The sequence below is a fragment of the Ascaphus truei genome, chromosome 5, assembly GCF_040206685.1.
Source record: "Ascaphus truei isolate aAscTru1 chromosome 5, aAscTru1.hap1, whole genome shotgun sequence".
In the NCBI taxonomy this organism is placed as follows: Eukaryota; Metazoa; Chordata; class Amphibia; order Anura; family Ascaphidae; genus Ascaphus; species Ascaphus truei.
The window spans coordinates 215780263-215798331 of record NC_134487.1 but is presented as its reverse complement, the minus strand read 5'-3'; the positions used below and the strand labels follow the sequence as shown (position 1 = coordinate 215798331).

Below are 18069 nucleotides of genomic sequence, written 5' to 3'. Positions count from 1 at the left end.
CTCCTTGCACTAGGAATTACGGGTGTCCGAACAGCTCAATTCACTAGGCTCCTCCTCCCTTTTTGGTTACTGTTGCTATTGTCATGGCGGCCCCCATAGGTCCTATCCACTGGGGATCTATCTCTATAATGTTGACCCCCATGAGGTTTGTCAATCGGGGATTTTTCTCTACCCTGATGCCCCTTGCTAAATTGCTCATCTGGATGTTCTCTATATTCCCGATGTTCGCCCTGATCTGATTTAGTGTTTTTCTTTTTACCTTTATTGGAGCTAACTGAGGGTTTACTAACTGCATTAGGCAATTCACATTGTTTTTCTATAGTGGGCCTATCTAGAGTGTCGCTTTGAGTTGAATCAATTCTATCCCTATAGATATTGCCTAGATGGATACCTAATTAACAGCTGAGTACTGCTCCTTTTAGGGTATTAATATCGGTCTATTATGAAAGACCTTTCCCTAGTTGGTGTAGTGCTCTTCATATGTGGTAATGGTCTGGCACTCCAGAGGTTAATTGCTGGATTGGTAGCCGTTTTGCTCAATGTGTATGCCCCTTTAAGCTAAATGCTGTGTTTGGGGATTAGCATTCAGGCTTCCTGCATTTGTACTGTGATTTACTGCCAGATATTCTCTGTGCCTTTACTGATGTGTGACTGCTAAGATCGTAGGATCTTTCAGCAGTCCATTACTGTGCACGGGCTGAGACACGCTGACTCTTTGAATCTCTCTGAGTCAGTGTACATGAACTCAGGCTCTGCTCGTGCACGTGGTCACGTGTTTGCCGACGCGCGCGTTTCGCGAGTGCTTTGTCAAGGCTAAGGTAATCAGCTTCCACCCACACATGCTGGTGTTAAAAACTCATAATAGGTGCACATAGACCTAGATCTGTATACACAAGTCTATAATGTACCAATAGCTGCAGCCCAAAAGCAGCTAAGTACAGGTCCAATCAACTAGTGCACCTACTAGTATTTCAATACTGGGGCACTACATCTGTGGTCCACACAGCCGCTACTTTCATTACAAGAACTCTAGCCCATTCTCTCCATACGAGGAACACTAGGGCCAGTGAATTACCCTAACACTGGGCATTAATACACCATTGTATACTCCTCTGGATACACCTATCCATAGAGTTAGCCACACTTGGCATCATTTAATCATTGTTTTAAACCCCTATATTTTAACGATATTGTCAATTAATAAAGTTATTTTAAATAAATCACCAATTCATACAGAAACAGAGTGCTATCTACAGGGGCTCTGTCTGTCCACTATGTATTAAATTATATATGTACCTCTATTAAAATTCTAACTACACTATGATCTGGAGATTGCACGCAAATATGGATATGGTCAACCACCAACTCGCACGTACGGAGACATCAAGAGACCAAAAAAGTGAGAACAAAGTTCTAGAGAATAACTGCATACGATTGTTTTTTTTAACCATTTTTTAGCAAAGACGCCAGGTCAAACTCAATATTGAGTCCTTCTGGAGTCATTGTTCTTAACCCTCACGTTGTGAAATTAGATTTATCCTGTGCCCCCCTCTCCAGTTAGGTTTGGGACAATCAATCCCCATACATACTAAACCTGCTGAGTTCTGATTGTTGTGGATCTTAAAATGATTTGAGACACTGTGGGTTATTAGTCCCCTTCTGATGTTGTAGACATGTTCTGTGAGTCTTCTTTTAAGGGGTCTACCAGTTCTCCCCACATATTGAAGTCCACAGGGACATTCAAGTAAATATAAAGTAAATGTACTTTTATAATTGATAAAAGATTCTATCTCGAATTTCCTACCAGTTATATTTGATTTGAAATCCTTGCATTTCAAACTTTATTGACATCCTATGCAGTTGGGACATGTATAATATCCTTTTAGATTACTAAGCCACATAGTTTTATTCTCTTTGATCATACTAAAAGGTCAACTTGGGGCTAGTGTTAATTTCAGATTTCTAGCTTTTTTGAATACAATCTGGGGGATCATTGGTAATATTTGCATAATTCTTTGTCTCCCTGTAATATTCCCCAGTGTTTTTTCATTATATTAGTAATATTGGGGGCCATGGCATTATATTGAGTAATGAATGGTATGAATTCCACACCACCCACTTTACTCTTCATTTTATCCATTACAGTAAGATCATCCCTATTCATTGTTTCAACTGTTGTAAGAGCTTTAGATAATTTTTCTTGATTATAATTCCTTTCTATGAACTACTTTTTAAGATCGATAGCTTGTCTACCAAACACATGTGCCTGTGAACAATTCCTTTTTTTTCTGAGGAACTGGCCTTGTGGGATGATGTTGAGCCATCTGGGGTTATGGTGGCTGGAGGCCAATAAATATGTATTAGCGTCCACCTCTTTATAGAAAGTTTTTGTTTCTATTGCTCCTTTTTTGCTCCTTTTTCAATATATAGAGTTAGATCTAGGAAATCAATCATATTGTTGTTACTCTTAAATGTGAAATTAAGATTCCAATCATTTACATTGATATAGTTTTTACATTTATTGAGTTCTTCCTCAGTTAGATACACAGCACGTCATCTATATAACGTCTCCAGAACACCAGGCTTGCCCCAAATGGGCCCGGGTCCTCCTCCCACATGCCCATAAATATGTTGGCATAAATTAGTGCAAACCTGGTGTCCATCGCCATGCCGCATATCTGGAGGAAGTATTGATCATCATAACAAAAAAGATGTGTGTCAATATAAATTGTATCCCCGAGGATAAATGTTTTAACTGTATCCTCAAGGTAAGATTCTATCCTACCAATTAACTGTTTTAAACTATTACCAATTAAATTGATTTTATGTACTCTCATCTTACATTGTATACCCCGTTCATTTATGTATTTGTACTTGTAACCATGTATTATTTGTCATTTTAACTCTATGCCCAAGACATACTTGAAAACGAAAGGTAACTCTCAGTGTATTTCTTCCTGGTAAAACATTTTATAAATAAATAAATAAATACACATCTATCTAATTAAGTTGAAGTGAGAGTGCTATCCCCATCTTCTCCCTGTCCCATATTAACCAGATATTGGCTGTTAAGATGCAAGAGACAGGTGTGGGAAGGTTTGCTGATGCAGATCAATGATGCGGTACATGCGTGCGTTGAGCAGCGTCACTTGCGCGCGCCGATAGCGTCACTGCGTGGGCGCAACCTGGAGGCAGGACCAGGAGATTGTGCATTTATCTCCGCGCATAATGCACGCACACTCGTAGTGCGGTGGCTGTTGGTGGATGGGCCAGATGATGCATTGCAGGAGGCGGAGGAAGTGGGGCACCCGATCGCAGACCAGGGTAAACAGGAAGTGCGCCGATGGTGGCTAGACTTACAGATTCTGACAGGTACTCAGTCCCGGTCTTCTGGCTAGTGCATTAGTTCCGATGTTCAGGGGCCCTTGTTTGTACTTCACCGTAAACTGGTAGTTCGAGAAATTACCAAAATCTCAAGTTTACATGTAATTACATTCAACATACAGTACACTTTCTTGATTTGAATGTGTACATTGAAAAGGGTATGAGAAACCTTCTTCAAAAAAGTTGACGGGAACAGTTATCTGTTGCCCTCCAGTTGCCACCATCCAAGTTTGACAAAAAACATGCCATATGGTCAACTTAGAAGGGTAAAAAGAAATTGTAGTGACCCTAATGTTTTTGAGGAACAAGCATCCCTCCTACAAGAAAAAAATCTTGATAGGAACTATAGTGCAGATATAGTTAAAAAGTTAAAGAAAGGGTTAATGAGTTAGATAGGAAGCAACTTTTGGAGACAAATAAGGCAAAAAATACTCTACCAATGATTTTAATTTTGCATTTTTAACTCAATACAACAGACAAGCCAATCAAATAGCAGATATAGTGAAGAAGCATTGGCACATTGTAAAAAGTGCCGTTATCCTGGGGGAAATAGTTCCAGAAACTCCTCAAATTATTTTTAAAAGGGTCAACATTTTAAAAAACAAGTTGGCACCAAGTGCATTGCCAAAATCTAAGAAAGCACAAACATTTGGCTTCCACAGGTTAAAGGCTTCTATGGCTGTACAACTTGTAAGGCCTGCAGTTTTAGAGCAAAAGATAAATTCATTTTTGCATCAAATGTTACGAAGAGGAAATTCCATATTTCCTCCCATATAACTTGCCGGACAGATTATGTTATTTACTTAATCGAATGTCTGTGCAAGTTACAAGATGTTGGTAAAACCTCTGGATCCATTAAAATAAGGATTTTAGAACATGTGGGTCATATAAGGAGAAAAGTAACAATACATTTTCTTTCACAACATTTCATTACACACCACCAAGGAGACCCCTCAGGACTCAAGTTTGTGACTATTGAATAATGCCACACTGGAGAGGAGGGGATAGGGATATAGAACTTACCAAGAGTGAATCATTTTGGATTCATAAAGTAAAAACCCTGGTACCCAAAGGAAGGAATGTAGATATTGATCTGGGGGTCTACCTTTGATGTGCTTTTTACCCATCTTGCATGTTTCCTTTTTCACAGTGCATGCTTCCTATATACTGTGTACATTTTAATAATGTGTTTATGAGCTCTATTTTTATGTGTCTATTTAATTATATCTATTCTCTATTTTATTGCATAAATACCCCATGGCTCTATACACAGAAGCAACATTAACCTCAATCGTCTCATCGGCTAGCCGATTAAAAATCTTTCTAGTGTTTTTTTTAGCTTTTTAATAGTATTCTAGCAAGTCTTTGTTATTTTTTAAACATAAGCACTGTTAGTTTATCTTTTATTATTGTATTTAACATTTTTATTATTATTTGTATAAATTTGTATGTGTGATTACTTATTGAGGCATTATTTAGGCTCTATTCAGTGACACACTAGGTAATTGGATACCATATTAAGCTTAGCCAATTAGACCATACTTTGGCTAAGAACGTGGGTATATAACCCATGAGTGATGCATCAGATGGTCACTCCTGATGAAGCTGACAATCAAACGCAGTGAAACGCGTTGAGTTTTGGACCATCTAACGATCCGTAGACAAGGAGAGAGGGGAGAGAACCCGGAAGCAGTGTGTGTGTCAGTGTGGATGTCCAATTCCGGAAGGGGAAGTGACGTCAATCTGGGCCACAGACGCAAGGAACAGCCACAGCAAGGTCGCGACGAACTATAGGCTGTGTTGCCTTGCATATCCAATGCCTGATGTTTGCTGATACCATGTAAGCCTCCATTTGTATTTTATGTGCTGATAAAAATTGTGAACTGTCTGCACTATGATTCCCTTCTTCTGTCTTTGAGCTCGGGAAGGATCACATGCATCATCTACACTGCTTGGAAGAAATTGCCACCGTGTTGGATTTCTGCTTTGATATTCTGCTCCACTTGTGAGTAGAACACCTATACATCACTTATTTCTTTTGTTATCAAATTATATTTGCTATATTGAACCATGTGATTTTTTCTTTATTTTATGGCGCTCATCTGGCTCCCCTATTGTTGGAACAATAGTTCGAGAGAGCTGCCAGCTATCAGTGACTTGTGGCATCCAGTTTGGCAGATGTCAATATGTACATCAACGGATTGTTGACCGTACGCGCTTTGAAGGTGACTCCATACAGATAATCATGGAGTTTGTCCATAATTGCCCACTTGAGAGTGAGGAATTCCAACTTGTGGACGGGATAATTCTGCTCACTGAGGGTCAAGCTGCAGCTGACGTATGTCACTGGTCGGAGGCCAGCCGGGTACTTCTGGTGCAAGACTGAACCTAGGCCGTTGAAGCTCGCATCCACATGAAGGATGTTGGGCTGCTCGGGATCGGCTTAAGCGATAACAGGTGCCTCCATTAAGTTTTTCTTCAGGCCAACGAACGCCTTTTCACAGGCGGCCATCCACTTGTCAAACAGCAGTAGTGCGGAGATGGCCGTCTCCTCAGGGTATATCTTAAGAAGGTTGTTGAGGACCTTTGCTTTGCTTGAATACCCGTCCACGAAGCGGTGATAGTATCCACAGAATCCTAAGAAGGAACGTAGCTCCATGATGTTTTCTGGTCTTGGTCAGTTACCCACGGCCTCAGCTTTGGCAGGGTCGGTAGCTATTCCATCCACGGAAATTGTGTGTCCCACGTAGGTCACTGATGTTTTGCAGAACCGGAATTTGTCCAGGGCAGATTCAAGCCTTCCTTGCCCAGCTAATCCAGCACTTTCAGCAGCCATTCTTCGTGTTCCTCCAGAGTCTTGCCAAAGACGATGATATCATCCAGGTAGACTAAGCATTCCCATGGGTTCATGACGTCGATGGTCTTCTACATCAAACGCTGGAATGTTGGAGAGCACCACAAATGCCTTGGCGCATGCGGGTGAATTGGTAGAAGTCAAGGAGACATACAAATGCCGTCTTCTACTGGCATGGGATTCGGTTAAAATGCTCACCGTCTCAATTTCTTGTAGGACGTCTCTCAAGTCCTCCACATCTCTGGGAGCTATGCGCTGGGAATGCTCCCGGAAGGGCATTGTATTGGTTAGCCAGATGGTTTGCTGGGCGTTTCAGCTGCAGCCCACATACATCACTCTGGTGGAGAACACCTCCCTGAGTTCTTCCAACTTGGCCATTAGCCGATCCTTCCACTTAGTGGCCAGGGTGGATTCCCCGAAGTCGAATTCCAGCCCAGTTGGTGGATCTTGTACGGCAGCGGTGTTCACTTGCACAGCCATCATTTCGACAGGGGTGACTGGGTATAACTGTCACGATAATTTACAGGGTTATAATATACACATACTGTAATTACTGGGTTGAATTGAATATGACTGTGATATGATAAAGAGATTTTATTCCTTCAAATAAGGTGGACACACAATGTTGGACAAATAATAAACGGAATATTTACACTTACTTCGGAAGGGGACCATGAAGTAGCCAGGATTCAGGCTAGCAATTCATTCAGCAATACAGGATACAAATGAAGACAACTGGGTAGAGGGCTTACAGTCACTTTAATAGATTTTAGCCTCTACTGCTTAACATTGGGACCCAGGTATTGGAGAACAATTATCTGGACCCAATTAACTTTTGCCAGCTCACGTGGGAGCAAGCTGGTACATGCCCCCTGGTAGGTGGGACATGCGCACACACTGACAGTTAGAGTCCCATTTAGTGCACCCCACTCTTAAGGCTGGTGCCTCTGAGTCTGCCATCTGTATTTCTTCACAGAGGAAAGGCTGACTGGAGGTGTGATTTGTAGCACCTAAACATACACAACCAGATCCTGCTATCTCTCCCCCTGCACACTCAATCTGGGGGGATGAAGCCTTGATCCAGACAAAGCACGCAGACTCATCGGCGCCTGATGGCTCATTACAATTCCACATGGCCAGGAACTTTCGTGGGCTAATTGGGTAGCCCTGAATATACAGAAATATATCACAATTTTTATATATCAAAAATACTCTGTTCGGTTAATCTGAGAGGGCTGAAACCTGTCATGCAATCCTGATTTGGGGGTCTGTGCCTCGTGGCCAAATTTCAGACTTCCAGCTATCACGGAACCGGAGATAGCAATATTGGATTTTAAAACCTCATGTTACACAAACCACATTTCAAAAACAGCAGTAATTGCAACAGCCCTGTAAACTCTGCATACAGTAGGAATACATGGCATTCTGTATGTCACTGCAAATGGTGGCCAAAAAGGTGGGAAGGGGATCAAAGGGCCATAAACATTCAAACACAGTTAACCCCTTCCCTCCCGGCCTGATCCCAGTTTAGATGTTTGGTGCAATCATGTCACAGGGCGGGAACACCTAAAACAAAGGGGAATACATTTTGTGCTGAAGCAGGGGACTGCAGAAATTCATGTATACGATTCCATTAACCCCTCGTATCCTGCACGATTGTAGGGGCTGCCAACTGGGAGGTGATCCCTTTATTACACACCTGGCAAGCCCATCATGACAATATCCTACCCAACAGTTGACCTTGGTCGAGAGGCATGGTATAAGGAGAGATGTTTTTGATGAACACCTTCATCTTTCCAGGCAGTGAGGACTTCCATTCTCATACCTCTGGCACAAGCGTGTGGCCTCGGTTGGTATCTTCTTCTGGCGTACTCTCCAGAGAGAAGAGATGATCGGCCTCGTCTCAGCCCGGATAGCAGCACGCTGCGTACGTGTCCTTCACTTCCCTTGGTGGAATCTCGGTCAATCCATTTGTGTGGTTGAATAAGTCAAGATATCTTTCCTCGGCCGAGATCCGACAGCACTCTTCCTTCAGTACTGGGGGTATTTTGTTCAGCAGACAAGGGTAGTTTGCCAGCCTCTTGCAGGTATGCTTGGATCACCGCTGCACCACATCTGAGTTGGTCTCCAATATGATCAGGGAGCTTGGGCATTCACGAGGCTCAGGGCAGATCAGAGCATCCACATCCATGGTGTGAGACTTGCCAGTGTTCAGCTGCGGTATTTCCAGATGGACCATCACCACGCCATTGATGGGGTAGTCCTCATTGCTGAGTCCCCACAGCTCCATCTTGTCCGCCGACTGCAAGGGCAGATGCTTAAGATGTTGGTTATAGAACATGTGGTACACAATGGTTACTTGGGACCCAGAGTCCAGCAAGGCTGATGATATATGCCGTTCACGAGGACACATATGATAGTGGCCGGTCCCACGCTTCTGTAAGCGTCTGATAGAGATGTTTCATCGGGACTTGGCGTTGTGTGCTCTCTGAGGATGGGGAGGAGGTTACTGTAGACTGGACCTTGCAGATCATGGCCTTAGGGTTGGAGATCCTAGTTTTATTTTTCCAGTCAATTCCGAGAAAAGTGACCCCTCTGGCCACAGTGATAGCAGATGATGTTGCTTGGGTTCACCTCGGTCTTGTAGGTAGGTGATTCCCTCATGGGAATTCTGGGTGTGGAGGCTGTTGCCTTGGGAGAAGGGTTATCCTCTGTACCTTCTTCCTTCTTGGTCTTCAGGGTGGACACACCCTTAGACTCGTCCTTGCGGATCTCCTTGGATTTCTTATGAGCATGCAGACGAGAGTAGGATTGGTGCCCTTTTACTATCCCTAACAGCTCCTCGAATGTGGGGGGAGGTCCTTGGAGTAGGGAGCACCGAATCATAATGACTATATGATGGTGGGGATAGCTCCTCGAGGAACTGCTTGCGTCAATAATCATCCACGCTGTGTACTGGGAGAATATCATGCCTACGCAGCTTCCAAAGGACCAACTGTATCTGCTGTATGAAGGTGGACAGATCTTCCCCTTCCTTCTGTTGAAGACTATAATACGTGGACCACAGTTCACTCTCGTCTAAAACAATACCGTAGACATGCATCAGTAGGTCCACGATACTCTGGGCCGAGATGTCATCGTCCTGATTTCGATACATGCTTTCCATGGTGGAGGCTGGCGGTTGGAGGCTCTCCATTATTCGTTGCCACTTCACCGCCTCGGTGCAGGACCATTCACCCAGTACCTTAAGATTATGTTCCTTCCAGGAATCGATTCCCTTCTTCTCCCACTGGGACGGGGATTATCCTGGAGAACGCCTTGAGCTTCCTATAATTCTGGGATTGGGCGGACAGGGTTAGAGCTTCTACCAATTGGGGTAGAGTTACTCCGAGATTTGAAGTTCCCGGAGACAGGTGACTATAATAGACTGGGCTCTGACTAGGAGCTTGCACAGGGCTACTTTTGTACCCACTAGAGGTAGGTGTCTCTGGTATAACATTGGAGGTGAAGGTTAACCTGGGTATGGGTAAGTCAGCCCTGATGGGTGTACTTGTAACCGGGGCTTTAGTCCTCTATCCCTCAGGGGTGTAGGAGGAGGTGGATGCTTCAGCATGGTAGGGGACCTCTGAGGAGAGTCCCGAGGTGGACTCGGCCATGGGAGGTGATAGTCCGGGGTATATGAGGGGGTAGCCTCAGGCAGAGCCTCTGATTGATTGATTTAGGGCCTGGGGGGCATCTTCTATGCATATTTCTTGCCCGGTGGCCAGTAGTATGACTCTCCACGATAAGCGGTGTCATATTTTCAAACGATGATCTTGGTGTCGCTCAGACCAGGATATTTTCTCACTTGGTTGCGGACGATAAACATTGACGGGAGGGCGGGGACTCCTCCCACTCTGACCATATGGCACAGAGGTTCCTGGAGCTCTAAGGCCCAGTCGTGGACCTGTTGCTGAGAGTGCGTAAACATGGTGTCTGGTTGGTTTACTAATTTAACTGCTTAGTCGGGCACCCCAGGTCTGAATCTCAGCAGCACCTTCAAATGTAGCGCAGTTTACCCCACCCGATGGGAGATATGGCGGCTACTGAGTGTGTGGTGTTTTATCTGTGGCCCACAGGAGGCCTGAACCTCCGCTGCTGGGAGCCTTGGGTGTACCTGATTCGTCTGGTGACACTGCCTCCACCTATGAGGGATCCTAGCTATACTGGATAACCCTGTCACAGGACAATATACCCAGTAACACATACCAGAGTATAATATAACGGTATTTACTAGGCACAAACCTAGAACACACATATAATATGCAACAACACCTTATAATACGTATATTGATATACCCACACAGAATGCCCACAGTACTTGGTTGCAGGAGCACCAGTGTCCCAGTGCCAAGCCCACAATAAGCACTCCCACCCCAAGTGTGTGTGACAGCACTGCCCACAATATAATGTTGGTGCACTTGAAGATAGGGTATACCTGCTGGGTGCTCCAGCCGACTGAAGACAGAGATCCGTCCAGTCCCACACCATCGCCGTCAGCGATGGCGTCCGCCTCCACGTGGGGTTGTATCCAGCTGGAGGGTCCCAACGTAATAGTCTCTCTCTGTGTGGTGAGACCACCAGATGTCAGGTCGCCGCCGCATCCTAGCTGTGTCCCTCACGCTTGGGGCAGTGTCCCTATCTACTGGGCCTGTCCCTGCAGCAGCCACAAGCTCAAAGGTGAGTCGGGGCCTAGCTGGGGCCTAAGTGGGTCTCTGGCCTAGTGCAGGGGTAACAGACACCCTGCACACTCACCCTCACCCTTCTGTGTACCAGCTCCGACTGACTAGCATGTCCCAAGTTTGCCAAATGTATCTAATTGCTGAGCAGGGAATCCTGCAGCCCTATTAGCTGCCCTGGGCCATCTGATCTCCAGCCCCTGTGCATGATGGGGCTAGTAGTACCTGCGGAGCCCTCTGCTGCTGGTTGCACTGCGCATTCGCACCTATGTAATGGCCGCCGCACACTTTCTGGTCCTGCGCATGCGCGATCTTGCCCTGCGCATGCGTAGGCATAACAATATGGCAGGCGCCGCCGGGAGTGTCCAGCAACTCGGTCAGCTCTCCATACCCCGCATCTTGCTCCTGCAGCCTCCCGAACGTGCCACACTCTCCCCAGCCACAGCGGAGGTAAGCGGAGCCAAGTGGGAACCCAAGGGGGAACCTGGCCACACGTATATTACTGAAAACGCTACTGGCTAATTCAATTCAAAAGGCTAAAGTAAAAACAGTTTGTGTTGTTGTGCATTACTTAAAATACAATTCAAATTTCTTTTTAGAATTTGCAACGAAATGTACACATTAATATTTGTATTTTCATAACAAAGTACTCTTTATTTACTGTACTGTATGTATTCTTTAGAAAAACCAGTTAATGTAGCAGTGACCATTGAAGTTGCAAGCATTGATGCTGTTTCAGAGGCAAACATGGTAAGCAATTCATTTAGACTAGTAATAATTTCATATACTGTATTTGTTTCTAACATAGGAAACTTGAATACCAAGTTGAATACATTTGATGTAGCCTTCTAAGATAAGGTCAAATAATTTTAAGAATTGAGTGAATACAGTACGTCGTACTGAATGTATTAATGGATGCAAATACAGTTTATTTCTGAGAAGCATTTTCATCTAGTTCCTGAAGTGGTTTGTTGATGAAAAGTAATAAGTTCATAGCAAATTCTTAAAATACTGGGAATAAGAATTATACATGGAAAACAATGTAACCTGGAACATTCATTTACATAAAGTATTATTTTCTAGTGAATAGATTACTGTAAAGTCATGTTAGCCATAACCTGTTCAAGACTAGGGAGGTCATTCAAAATTGATCACAGTGTACAGTACATACTGTAGGTTAACTCAGTGAATGTTTCCAATGAAAAACAAACTTGGCAAAGTATTTTATTTTGAACGTTTATCCTGGATTTTTAGTATTGTAACTAGAAGTTAAAGTTGGGTTTCATTGCTTTTGCTATTGCATCTATCAAACTTTTAACGTGGTTCAAATATACTCTTGCTTTTTAAAATGAGATACAGTACAGTAGCTTTACCATATTAAAAATATTATTGTCATTTGTTAAACATTTACCTACAGTATTTAATACTGTACCTTTAACACCTCATACTGTATGTATGACTTATTACAAGAGCAGTGCAATAGTTTACACCATATAAGACCATCTAAATGACATGCTGACATCTTGGTGGACACATTGCTTTCTAAGCAGTTAATATAGTCATTCTTATTTACACTGATGTATTTTTAACAATTTTTCTACAGCCATTTCGTATGCATAAGTGTCCTATGCATATTTTAATTATCATCTTCATAGCTTGCTAAATAGCTAGCCTAATGTAGGCAGGGCAGCTGACAGCCTTCCCTAGGCCAGGACAAGAGTTTCCACCAGGACCCCTGGTTGTTGAGTGGGGTCAGGGGGAGGTGCCCACTTCCCTCCTGGTCAAAAGACTTGTGAGTTCTACCTCTCTCTCACTATCCTCCTTTCCCCTCTCTTTCACTCTTCCCCTCCTTCTAACTCTCTTTGACCCTCCCTCTTTCCCTCTCTCACTGTCCCTACCTTTCTCACACTCACTTGTACCTCTCTCCCTGTAACGTGTAGCTCACCACAAACGAAGCGCGACCACGGTGCTGAAGTAGGGAATTGGTTAACGCCGACCCACAGCCACGCAGGCGCGCCTAGGATGTAGAGTAGTCGTGCAAGCCATGTCAGGATTATGGATTGGAGAATAGTTATAAGTACTTGCCAGGTCAGGAGTGGAGAGTTGCGGATCGTCAGGGTGTGTAGCCAAGTTCAGGATTGGAGAGTAGCGGATCATCGGGGTACGTATCCAGGTTCAGGATTGGAGAGTATCGGATTGTTGGAGTACTTAGCCAAGGTCAGGACAGGAGACAGGAGAATGGTCGTACGTAGCCGGATCAAGAGAGGAGAGGTGCGAAGTCCAAGAGATACAGTATGCAGGGTCAGGCAACAAGAGATTAACAAGCAAGGCAAGGCAAGGTCACAGGAACTGGAATGCAGCAAGGCACAGCGTCACACTAGACTATGCTCAGCAATGAGAGTATGCAGCAGGAAGGTATATAAACGAAGACGCTCCAATAGCCAGCCAGGGCGGAACCAGGAAGTAGACTCCAATAGACTGCTGGTGCACAGAGGTGTGCCCTATGATGCAGCCTAATAAGGGGGCAGAACCGATCGCACGCTGACCCGCGCATGTCACGGAGGTCAGGGGGCAGAGCCTGGGATGCGCGTCACTCCCACGCCAGTCCTGTCTTTCATTAGAGTGGGGGCAGAGCTTAGAACGCGCGTCAGTGGGGAGGCTGGACGAGCGCACCCGTCATTCGTCAGAGCGGGGGGCGGAGTCAGAACCCACGAGCAGAGAGTCAGACCGCGCAAGATCCGTGCGTGCGCAACAGGGCCACGAGATGGCGCATCCTGGGTGACAGTCACAGAAGGGTTATTGAGGTGAGGAGACGGTCTGCGACCGCCAGGATGGCAAATCCTCACACTCCCTCACTCTTCCTCACTCACTCTACCTCTCTCACTCACTCTCCCTCTCTCATACTCTCCCTCTCTCTCACTGTCAGTCCCCCTCGTACTCTCATTCAATCACTATCCCACTCACTCTTTCCTCCCTCCCTTATTAACTCTCCCCCTGTCTCAGTCCCCTCCTAACTACCTTCCTCCTCACCTCTCTCCTACTACACCCCTTTCTCCCCTCTCTCCTCTCTCTCTCTCCCTCTCCCCCTCTCCTTCTTCTCTCCCTCTCTCTCCTTCTCCCACCCTCTCTCTGCTGTCCCCTCTCTCTGTCTCTAACTTTGCCTCCTTCCCCTACCTGTAGAGCATTGGTGCAGGCTCTGTCCAGGTCCTACCCAACGCTAAATAGAGGCCCACCCAGGTGACCAAAATCAGAACATTAGCCCACCTTCCAGCCAGGATTAATTTTGGAGTTCAGACCATCTAGGTGGGTCCTCTTCCGCAGTGCTGCCAGGGACAGAGTTCTCTGCACTCCACACACCCCCTCCCCCCCTTATTAGCAGCCCTGAATGAAGGTCACACTTTATTACAAGCTTAGTATGTTGCTAAATGATACTACTGCTTTTAAAAATGCCAACAAAGATTGTGCATGCTATGTCCTCATTACAATAATCTCTATATTAAGCAAGTTTTTCAGAATATCTTAATGTTTACTGTCAAATATAATTGGGAAAACTGCTGGCAAAATGTAGTGTTAGTGAGAATCATCTCAATATATTTTTTATAGAATTAGTGACTTTTGTTAAAAACTTTGGACCTTTACTAAAGACTTTGGACATTAATTGTACAAACCAGGGCCAACCATAACCTTGAAGCTTATACTAAATATGGAGCAAAGTCGTCATGTTCTTCTTTCTTTACATGTAGAAACCGGGTAGCTACTGTACAGTACTGTATGGTACTTGACTGAGCTAGATTTGGCATAAGATAGTAGACAATTTAATATGCATACTTTGTGTCATTCACATGGTTTGTGGTAGAAATGATTGCTCCATCTCACAGATACTAGACTTTGTGTTACTCATTTGAGTAAAATTATCTATAACATGAATTTGGTATTTAGACGCTTCAATGGCGCTGAAATGTATCAACACTATTAGGCAGTTTAAACAAGTTATTCATCTTGATTTAACAAGATTACACAGCTTCAATATTTTTGCGGCAGCTGAGGACAGATGAACATCTTGTGTTCGATGGCTTTCTTATTAACTCTCACCCCTGTCTCAGTCCCCCTCCTCACTACCTCCCTCCTCACCTCTCTAACCTTCTACACCCCTATATCCCCTCTCTCCTCACTCTCTTTCCCTCTCCCCCTCTCCTTCTCCCTCTCTCTCTCCTTCCCCCACCCTCTCTCTGCTTCCTTCCCTCTCTCTCCCACTTTGACTCCTCCCCCTACCTGTAGAGCAGGGGTGCAGGGTTTTTCCATGTCCAACCCGATGCTAAAAGGGGGCCCACCTAGGTGACCAAAAACACAGTATCCCACCTTCCGATCAGGCTTAATATAGGAGTTCGGACAATCTAGGTGGGTCCCCTTCCACAGTGCTGCCAGGGAAAGATATCTCTGCACTCCCCTCCCCTCCTCCCCCCTTATTGGCAGCCCTGTACACAGGTCACACTTTATTACAAGTTTAGTATGTTGCTAAATGATACTGCTGCTTTAAAAAAAAGCCATCATAGATTGTGTGTTATGTTCTCATTACAATAATCTCTATATTAAGCAAGATTCTCAGATTATATCAATGTTTACTGTAAAATATATATAACACCCCTATCCCCAACCGGCTGCAGAAGATAGGGTGCACATGCAATCAGTCTCTTTCTTGCACTGCAAACAGGATTTCTACCTGCTTCAGCGTAGTGTAGCTCAGTCAGTTTTACCTTTGGTCTCAGGGCTTCTCCAGTGGCTCCAGGCCTAGGCTATAGTGAGGAGTAGAATAAGTAGAAAAGGGCGCCAGGAACTTTTATCAGGATGCTTGCTTTATTGTCAGCAGGATCAGCATATCACACAGCATAGGCAGGACAGGTTTTCAGCATGTACAGTTGTGTGAAAAAGAAAGTACACCCTCTTTGAATTCCATGGTTTTACATATCAGGACATAATAACAATCATCTAAAAAAATTAGGTAAATACAACCTCAGATGAACAACAACACATGACATATTACACCGTGTCATGATTTATTTAACAAAAATAAAGCCAAAATGGAGAAGCCATGTGTGAAAAACTAAGTATACCTTTTAATTCAATAGCTTGTAGAACCACCGTTAACAGCAATAACATGAAGTCATCGTTTTCTGTATGACTTTATCAGTCTCTCACATCGTTGTGGAGGAATTTTGGCCCACTCCTCTGTACAACGTTGCTTCCGTTCATTGAGGTTTGTGGGCATTTGTTTATGCACAGCTCACTTAAGGTCCAGTCACAGCATTTCAATCGGGTTGAGGTCTGGACTTTGACTGGGCCATTGCAACACCTTGATTCTTTTCTTTTTCAGCCATTCTGTTGTTGATTTGCTGGTGTGCTTGGAATCATTGTCCTGTTGCATGACCCAATTTTGGCCGAGCTTAGCTGTCGGACAGATGACCTCACATTTGACTCTAGAATACTTTGGCATACAGAGGAGTTCGTGGTCGACTCAATGACTGCAAGGTTCCCAGGTTCTGTGGCTGCAAAACAAGCCCAAATCATCACCCCTCCACCACGTGCTTGACAGGTGGTATGAGTTGTTTGTGCTGATATGCTGTCTTTGATTTTCGCCAAACGTGGCGCTGTGCATTATGGCCAAACATCTCCACTTTGGTCTCGTCTGTCCAACTGACATTGTTCCAGAAGTCTTGTGGTTTGTTCAGATGCAACATTGCAAACCTAAGCCATGATGCCATGTTCTTTTTAGAGAGAAGAGGCTTTCTCCTGGCAACCCTTCCAAACAAACCATACTTGTTCAGTCTTTTTCTAATTGTACTGTCATGAACTTTAACATTTAACATGCTAACTGAGGCCTGTAGAGTCTGAGATGTAACTCTTGGGTTTTTTGCAATTTCTCTGAGCATTGCACGGTCTGACCTTGGAGTGAATTTGCTGGGACATCCACTCCTGGGAAGATTGGCAACTGTCTTGAATGTTTTCCACTTTTGAATAATCTTTCTCAATATAGAATGATGGACTTTAAATTGTTTGGAAATGGCTTTATAACCCTTCCCAGATTGAGGGGCAGCAATAATTGCTTCTCTAAGATCATTGCTGATGTCTTTCCTCTTTGGCATTGTGTTAACACACACCTGAATGCTCCATACCAGCAAACTGCTAAAACTTCGGCTTTTATAGAGGTTGTCACACTTGCTGATGATTAATTAATCATGGGCATTTGATTAGCAGCACCTGTCTGCTACTTAGCATCTTAATTCCTATGGAAGCAGTAAGGGTGTACTTAGTTTTTCACACATAGCTTCTCAATTTTGGCTTTATTTTTGTTAAATAAATCATGACGGTATAATATGTCATGTGTTATTATTAATCTGAGGTTGTATTTACCTAATTTTAAGACATGCTAAGGAACAGATGATTGTTATTATGTCCTGATATGTAAAACCATAGAATTCAAAGAGGGTGTACTTTCTTTTTCACACAACTTTATCTCTTGCAGAAGTTCCCCCTCTGTCTGCAGCTCCTCCCAGGACCCACCCTGACCCTAGCTATGGATGAAGCAGGCTCAGCCCCAGATCCCTACAAAGATCTGGACTACAGCCCTGCTCTTTTCAGCATTGGAACCTCAATTGCAACGGTCACCTAGCACAGTCTTCCCCAGCACCCTTTCTCTCTAGGTTGGGTCCTCACCTCTTATACCAAGGGGGTGTCAACTTTTCCCCTTCTCTGTCTCTGGGCAAAACATGTTGTAGCAATCTGTGCCCCCACCGGTCACATGACCTACTGTACTAGAACTTTCCTAGCTCTGGGTCATGCCTCATGTGCCTGGGTTCTGCAACATTGTATCCTATCTCTGACCCTCACATGCAGAACCATGTGTAATGGGTTTAACCCCTACACTGCCAGAGTGCTGCCCTAGCCTGCATGCTAAAACAGGCCTGGTTTTAGCAGGGGGCTACATATAATTTGGAAAACTGCTGGCAAAATATAGTGTTATTGAGAAACATCTTAAAGCTGCAGTTCAGTCTATATCCTGCATGTGTGTTTTTTTTAATAAATCAGTTCTGTAGTAAGAAAAAATACTTTTAGCAT

The 18069-nt window shown here is 44.2% G+C and overlaps 1 protein-coding gene across 3 annotated transcripts in view; it reads left to right on the top strand.

The window, feature by feature from the left end:
- GABRP (gamma-aminobutyric acid type A receptor subunit pi) overlaps nucleotides 1-18069 on the top strand; it is a 239878-nt gene that overhangs the window by 159912 nt on the left and 61897 nt on the right. For 2 of the 3 annotated variants that reach the window (XM_075601665.1, XM_075601661.1), the window contains exon 3: nucleotides 11639-11706. The exons of the other annotated variant lie outside the window; for it this stretch is intronic. In XM_075601665.1, coding sequence (XP_075457780.1) covers nucleotides 11639-11706 — 68 coding nt within the window. The remainder of the gene's footprint in view (nucleotides 1-11638; nucleotides 11707-18069) is intronic. 3 annotated transcript variants of the gene reach the window in all.